This window comes from Triticum dicoccoides, chromosome 1B, assembly GCF_002162155.2.
Source record: "Triticum dicoccoides isolate Atlit2015 ecotype Zavitan chromosome 1B, WEW_v2.0, whole genome shotgun sequence".
Classification (NCBI taxonomy): domain Eukaryota; kingdom Viridiplantae; phylum Streptophyta; class Magnoliopsida; order Poales; family Poaceae; genus Triticum; species Triticum dicoccoides.
In genome coordinates this window covers 630,421,376-630,428,842 of record NC_041381.1, presented here as the reverse complement: position 1 = coordinate 630,428,842, position 7,467 = coordinate 630,421,376, and the positions used below count along the sequence as shown (strand labels likewise).

The window sequence follows — 7,467 nt, the reverse complement described above, 5'->3', positions numbered from 1 at the left end:
GGGGGGGGTCTGCCGCCCTAAGGAGGAGGGAGGTCCCAACGTAGAAGGACCTAGCCTGCCAAAACAAGTGCCTTCTCCTCAAATTGTTTGATCTACTTCACTCCCAAGTTGAGTCGAGATGGGTACACTGGGCTTGGAACGAGCTGGACGAATTCTCACCTCTCTCTGTCGGTGCCTGCTCCCAAGCTGGCGATCACTGGCAGGGCATCGCCTGCCTTGTGATGGCTTACTGCGTCCTCTCGTGAGTGTAGGTGGGAGACACGTAGATGACCTTCTGTTGCATGATAATTGCTTGTCGCATGGGCCTCTTCAATCTTCCTACCCCTTGTTGTCCACGCACGCTAGTGCGCCTGAAGTCATGGTCTTGCAGGTCATGGTGCATGGCCTCGACTCAATCCTCTTGCCCCGTCTCACCTCCGCCGGGGACGGGCAATCCCGTACCATGCACTCTTTGACGATCAAGACCGTGTCTGTTTTCGGCGGTCTGTATCGGCGATCACCCACTCATTGTCGTGACTACCTGTTTACAACCCAGTTGCACGATCTCTCTCACGTCAGCAAAGTGCAGGCTTCATCCGCCGCTATGATCTGGTCTTCCGGACGCCGTCCAGGGGCAAGTTGTTTGATTGGCTGCTCTCCCTGGCGCACACCCACACCGGTGACGTGCTTCTCCGCGAGACCATCGTTAATGCCGCCGATGATGTTCGCCCCCTTAGATCATTTGGTCTTAGGTTGACACTTTGTCGTCTCATTCTGGCAACGCTTGCATGTCGACATCGGCGACGCCTCGGCCAGGGCTCTCCATCTTCTTGACGTCGCCTAACACCTTTATCATGCTCTGCCGCAGGCACCTATGGAAGCATCAGAATGAGGTGGTGTTCTGGGGCTTGTTGCCCTCCCTCCCCTTTCTCCTTCAAGTGTTGTCGTGACGCCTCCGTGCTTTGGCATTGTAGGTTCAAGCAAGATCATCACGAAGATGTTGATGTGTGGCCTCGTGCCATCGCGCACTAATGTTTGTGTACTCTTGATGCCTATTGTTGTAACAACTCCATGTCGCCCAGGGGCTGCCTCTGGTTTTGTGGATGAGATGCTCGGGATCATTTCGTGTCACCTAGCAATTGTGGGATTCTGTTTGTTGACGATATTATACAACAGCTAAATCCCGAGTACACCATGCCGACTTGATTTTAGCAGGACAAATTGGATGCAACACGATCCTTGTGGTATATGATACTCCTAGATTGGAAGTGGTCGAGGTCATGCAACATGGAGGGAACTGTATTGGCCCTATTGCGGCACTGTCGGTTCAGGAAGCGGTTATCTTGAGCTCATATGGATGAATAGTAACATGCACAAAAAATAAATCCAGTATTGTTTTTTCTTTGTCACGTCTTCTAAGAATGTCATCCATGATGAAACTTTGCAAGCAATAAAACAATTGTCAATGTTTGCTTAAACAAGTCAGATTTTTTTATTTTACTATTCACTCGAGCTGATGCGAGCTCGAGCTGAGAAGAGCACTTTCGGTTCGAGGAGTCTTTGTTGCAACTTTAGCTTGTGATCATTAGCCGTTGTCCCAGAGAAGCTAATACGGCGGCTCATACACTAACTAGACATGTGAAGGGTTCATATAGCATCTGCTTGGAATATGGATGAACCTATTTCTTGATCGATGTAATAGCAAATGATGTATTCGATGTAATAGTGAATGATGTATCTATTATGCCACAAAGTAATATAATCTGTCACAATGACTTTCCCTTAAGAAAAAGAGACGGAGAGCGAAAATGCCTCGGCCTCATAGTCATTGGTGTTACGACATAGCCATACTTCATACTCATAAGACGGCATTCTCATGCATGAGTGGGTGAAATCCTGCTGTGAGCTGTGCTAAAAAAAATACTTCACGCGGCACCAAGGAGAGGATCCAAAAGTTTAACCATATAGAAGTGCCTTGCCTCTAACTGTCGAGACACATAGTTTAAATGCATAAGGAGCAGAGTGCAGGGAGAAGGCAAACAAGGCATGGGCCAAGGCAATCACAACCTATTTTTTGATTCAGCGAAAGAACACGTGGCCAGCGAACAACGCGAGGAACAGAGCGGCGGCGGCACAGTTTACGACCTTGTCCTGTCGCTTGCACCTGCAGGTTAAAAGGAACCATGTTTAGCATAATTCATTTGTTCATACAGAAGAAAAGGAAAATCTGCTGTTCAACTGGATGCCTGCTATCTGCTGTCCTACTTTTGGTCTAAAATCTATGTAACATGGAGTCAGCTTATGGTAGTTCTTCTCTGGTGATGGTTTTAGGATTTGTTGTTGCAGGCTGCTGCGTTGTTATGTTCCAGTAGCTTATGAGGCGTGTTATAGACTAATCCTGATTGCTATGCATGTAAGAGTCCCTAATGGTTTCTTTCAATGGAAATCTGAGGGAAACTGATAGGAGCTAGGGCCCTACCGGATCTAGGGCGTAGGTTGTAGGGGAAGGAGGGGGAAGGACGAGGGCTGGTGCGCGGCGGCCGGCGGCGTGGCGCCGTCCTTGCGACGGGAGCAGCGGCGGCGAAGGCAGGAGGCGGCTAGGGTTTAGGTCTCCCGGCTCCCTAAGGGAAGCCGAGCAAATAATGATTGCTTCTTGCTTGATTAGATTGATACATCTCCTCTCCTTATATAGAGAGGTTTACTTGACTCCTAAGCAAACGATATGATAATCGGGCTAAGCCCCTAATAACGATAAGATAACTTGGGCCACAACCCACTGGGCTAAGCCCCTAATATGACGGTCATAACACTTCTCCCCACCTGCACAAACAGCTCGTCCTCGAGCTGTAAGGTGGGGAAGCGCTTGCTGAACTCCTCGAGGTGATCAACCAGCGTCAAACACCTTCGCGACAGCTGGGGCGGTCAGGTCGGCGGCAACGGCGTCCTCCTCAATGTAGTCTGCAGCCTCCAGGTAGAAGAGTCGCGGGCAGACGTGGCCGGGCGTGTAGGGCTCGTCGTAGTTGAAGCACAACCCTTGACGGCGACGCTCGAGTAGCTCGGCCGAGGTGAGCCGGCGGAACGGGCGCGCCGCGGCCGCGGCGAGGGGTGCCGCGGAAGCCTGAGCAGGCCGACCCTGCGCGGGAACATCTGGTCCGGGTAGCGGCCCAGTGTCCTGGGACGGTGATGCCTGCTGCATGGCCACCGCGCGGCGCTCGAACGTGCGGGCGTAGTACATGGCCGTCTGGAGGTCCTGGGGTCCCTGCAGCTCGACGTCCACGCGGAGATGATCTGGCAGACCGCCGACGAAGAGTTCGGCCCGCTGGTGAGCCGTCACGCCGGACACGTGGCACGCCAGGGCTTGAAAGCGGTCGGTGTAGTCGTGCACCGTAGAGGTGAAGGGAAGGTGGCCCAACTCGGCCAGGCGGCTCCCGCGGATCGGCGGCCCAAAACGAAGGAGGCACAACTCATGGAAGCGCTCCCACGGGGGCATGCCGCCCTCGTCCTGCTCGAGGGCGTAGTACCATGTCTGGGCTGCACCGCGGAGGTGGTAGGATGCCAGCCAAGTGCGCTCCGACGCGAGCGTGCGCTGCCCACGGAAAAACTGGTCGCACTGGTTGAGCCAGTTAAGCGGGTCCTCCGTGCCGTCATAAGTGGCGAAGTCGATCTTGGCGAACAGTGGCGGTGTCTGGGTCGGCGCGCCATGGACGACCGGCTCGGCGGTGCGGAGCAGTGATGATGACGGCGCCCGATCAACGGTGGGGAGGCCGTCGTAGGCCCCTGCGGAGCCGGACGAGGCCCCAAACTACAGTGTGGGTACCGATGGGTGCCCAGCCTCCGTGTAAACTGGCGGTGGCGGAATCAGGGACGGTGAAGGCGGAAACTGGATCTGCTGGATCGGGAGGCCCCCCGGTATGGACTGGCCCAATCCAGAGCTGGGTGGCGGCGGTGGAAGTTGTACCGGCGCGGCCTGCGCGGGCCAGTACGGCCACTGCGGCGCTGGGGCGGGCGCGGAAGGCGCGGGTGGCGCTGCCAAAGCCGGCGCTGGCCACTGCGGCCAGGACAGCGCTGGGGCGGCCGGCAGTGGAACCTGGACCGGAGCCGCAGGTACGGATGGCGAGGCGCGGGCCAGGCCGGCCACTGCGGGCCCTGGGCGGGCACGGACGGCGCGGGTGGCGCCGCGAGCGCGGGCGTCGGCCATTGGGGCCAGGGCGGCGTTGGAGCGGCCGGCGACGGGAGCGCCGGGTAGTCCCCGGCGATGGCCGCGGGGACCGAGTACCACGGCAGGGCCGGTTGTCCGGAGGGGACGGCCGGCGGAAGCGGCGGTGGCGGCCCATACGGGCTGGCCAAAAACAGGCAGATGCCCTAGACCGCGACCACCAGGTCATTGAGGACACCGGCCATGGCCTCCGAAGTGTACTGGGTCGGCATGGTGGACGGTGATGGCGGCAAATCCTTGATGGGGGGCGGCGGCTGGCCAGGCGACGTGCCGGGGGTGGGGGCGATCGGCGCCGACGGAAGGGCCAGCGAGGCCGTGGCGCCCGGCGAGAACGCAGCGGCGGTGGAGGAGGTGGTGGGCAGCGGCGGGTTTGGTGGTGGTGATGACATAGTCGAAACCAAGCTAGCTGATACCAAGGTGATAGGAGCTAGGGCCCTACCGGATCTAGGGCGTAGGTTGTAGGGGAAGGAGGGGGGAGGACGAGGGCTGGTGTGCGGCGGCCGGCGGCGTGGCGCCGTCCTTGCGACGGGAGCAGCGGCAGCGAAGGCAGGAGGCGGCTAGGGTTTAGGTCTCCCGGCTCCCTAAGGGAAGCCGAGCAAATAATGATTGCTTCTTGCTTGATTAGATTGATACATCTCCTCTCCTTATATAAAGAGGTTTACTTGACTCCGAAGCAAACGATAAGATAATCGGGCTAAGCCCCTAATAAGGATAAGATAACCTGGGCCACAACCCACTGGGCTAAGCCCCTAATATGACGGTCATAACAGAAACACCTTCTACTGAAAAAAAGCATAATACATACGTACATGCAATATATACGCAGGACAAAAGAATTGGTTCCTTACTCTTCATCGCGCTCTGCTTGTCTTTGTGCCGATGCTTCAAGTATTTCCCTCATCTCTCTCCAATCACGAGCATGCTTCTCCGCTGTCATCTTAAAGTACGCAAGCTGCTCCTCCATATGCTTTTTGCGCCCCAGGTTGAATTTGCAGGGATGCTGAGGAGAAATGAAATTGATTACGTCAGAAACACGATATATATAACCTGTACTCAGTTTCTCAGTGGCATTATATCGAGAAAAAATTGCTAGAATACAACTAGATTGTATTGTATGTAATCAACACTTCGCTTCTGTACAGTGTATCCTATAAATCCATGGATTTGGTCAGCTTATAATCAAAACATAAGCAAGTATGCATACTTAAGAATGGCAGGTGGACTAACAAACTAACAGTTGAGAATAAGATAGATCAGAAGACCGCTCAGGTGGCGGATCGAATCAGAGCCAAGCTGCAGCAGTCCAGACAGGATCTGGCAAGTACCGTATCAGAGAATATTCATTTGGAAAGTGAGGTTTTTGATCTACCTGAGCCCAAAGGACTATCTACTGGCGAAAATGTTGAGTTTGTGGAATACCCGAGCATGAATTCATCAGAGGAGATGCGTATGCATCCACAATCATCACGGAACCAGCAGAAACCATTCATGGTCGATCTTGGCGCAAGCAGGGATCAGCAGAAAACAGTGATTGGTGGACAGCAGATTGATCCTAATGTGGAGAGGCACAACAAAGAGATAATGATCTGACCCTGATTCAAAAAGCTAGGGGACACCGAAGGAAGAAGGTTTGGATCCGCAAAAACCAAATGGGTGATCCGCCTGATAGAGGAAAGAAAACCAGTGCATATCCACATAGCAAGGAAACAGCAGGCTGGGAGGATGAGCAGTAACAAGTACTCCCTCCGTTCGGAATTACTCGTCCAAAAAATGAATGTATCTAGATGGATTTTAGTTGTAGATACATCCATTTTTATGACAAGTAATCCCGAACGGAGCCAGGCAAGGTACAAACCAACTTGGTTGGAATTGTAGTTTGTAAATGGCCACTTGGGCACACCCTTTCATCATCAGAGAACGCATAATTTAAAGGATTGTATGTAATAACTAACAATCAAAATGTTGTTGCAGAAGTGCAATTTCACTTGTTATATACCAAATATGAACTATAAATGTTCTCTTGCACCTTCAAGGCAAGTAATGAGCTTGCACTATGTAATCAACTAGCAACTGTTGTCCCTAAAAACTTTTAGTATCTTATTCATTGCAATATGCTTAATTGTTTACAAGTAGGTTTTACCAAACATATCTTGGTTTCAACGACGGAATAACTTATCATATGCAGCTTAGGATGCAGTACCAGGTACACAAAATAGCACTTTGGCCTAGAGTAGGAAATTTAGGATTCACCTCAGTACACAAATTGCAGCCTTTATTTATGTAGAGAACACAGTATGGATCAGATGTGCTTCTTGAAACCCAACTAGAGATTTTATTTATTGCTGGCAGTTAGCCACTGTTGCTCACTGGAACAAATTAATTAACTACTGTTATCTCTAAATTGCAGCTTCTTGATCTCGAAGATTCAAAAGAAGCTGTTTACAGCACCCTTGATGCATGGATCGCCTTTGAGCAGGACTTTCCACTCGCCTCATTAAAGCAAGCAACTGTAGCTCTTGAAAAGGAGGAACAATGGCATAGAATTGTCCAACTATTGTAAATTATAATTTAATTAGTTTTATTGCATTTATCTTTTATACAGTATGAATTATATTTCTGCCAACCACACACCTAGGTAATAAAATGGATGTCGAGCAAAGGGCAAGGAAATACCATCAGAACATACGAGCAATTAGTGCGTGCACTTGAGAAGGACAACAGAGCAGAGGAAGCACATAAAATCTGGGAGAAGAAAATAGCCCATGACCTGCATTCAGTTCCTTGGCGTTTCTGCGGTCTTATGTTAGCTATTTACTACAGAAACAATATGCTAGATAGTCTTATCAAGGTACGGACCTCTCATCTTCTACTCTTCACTGACTACTACCTATTCTTTTACTTCAAGTTTATTGGCTGGTAATTTCTAATATCATCTTACCATTCATTGCCTTCCCTGAGGACTATGCTTCGGTGCCTTAAGGCACCTGCCTTTGTGTCCATGACATGTGGGCCCAAGAGGTGGCTGGCCCACATGTCAGTGACCCAAAGGCAGGTGCCTTTAAGGCACCGAAGCTGCGTCTCTTCTCTGATGGCTTAGCTCTTTAATGTCCTTGAAGCATGTGGTCGCAAGTGTCCTAGTAAAGAATATATACGGAAAGTTGAAGTTGCATATGAAAATGAAATGCTTGGTCTATTAGAAGAGAAGAAGGATTTGCTTGAAAAGTACAAGGATTTGTACAATAAGCCATCAAATAGTGATAGAAAGAAAGATC

General features: G+C 51.4%; 1 protein-coding gene across 1 annotated transcript in view; it reads left to right on the top strand.

Annotated features, from left to right (window-relative positions):
- Positions 1-4,378: 4,378 nt before the first annotated feature.
- The window catches only part of LOC119350745 (pentatricopeptide repeat-containing protein At4g21190-like), a 3,523-nt gene continuing 434 nt past the window's right edge, over positions 4,379-7,467 (top strand). The window contains 3 exon segments of the mRNA XM_037618426.1: positions 4,379-4,612; positions 6,603-6,770; positions 6,831-7,043. Coding sequence (XP_037474323.1) covers positions 4,379-4,612; positions 6,603-6,770; positions 6,831-7,043 — 615 coding nt within the window.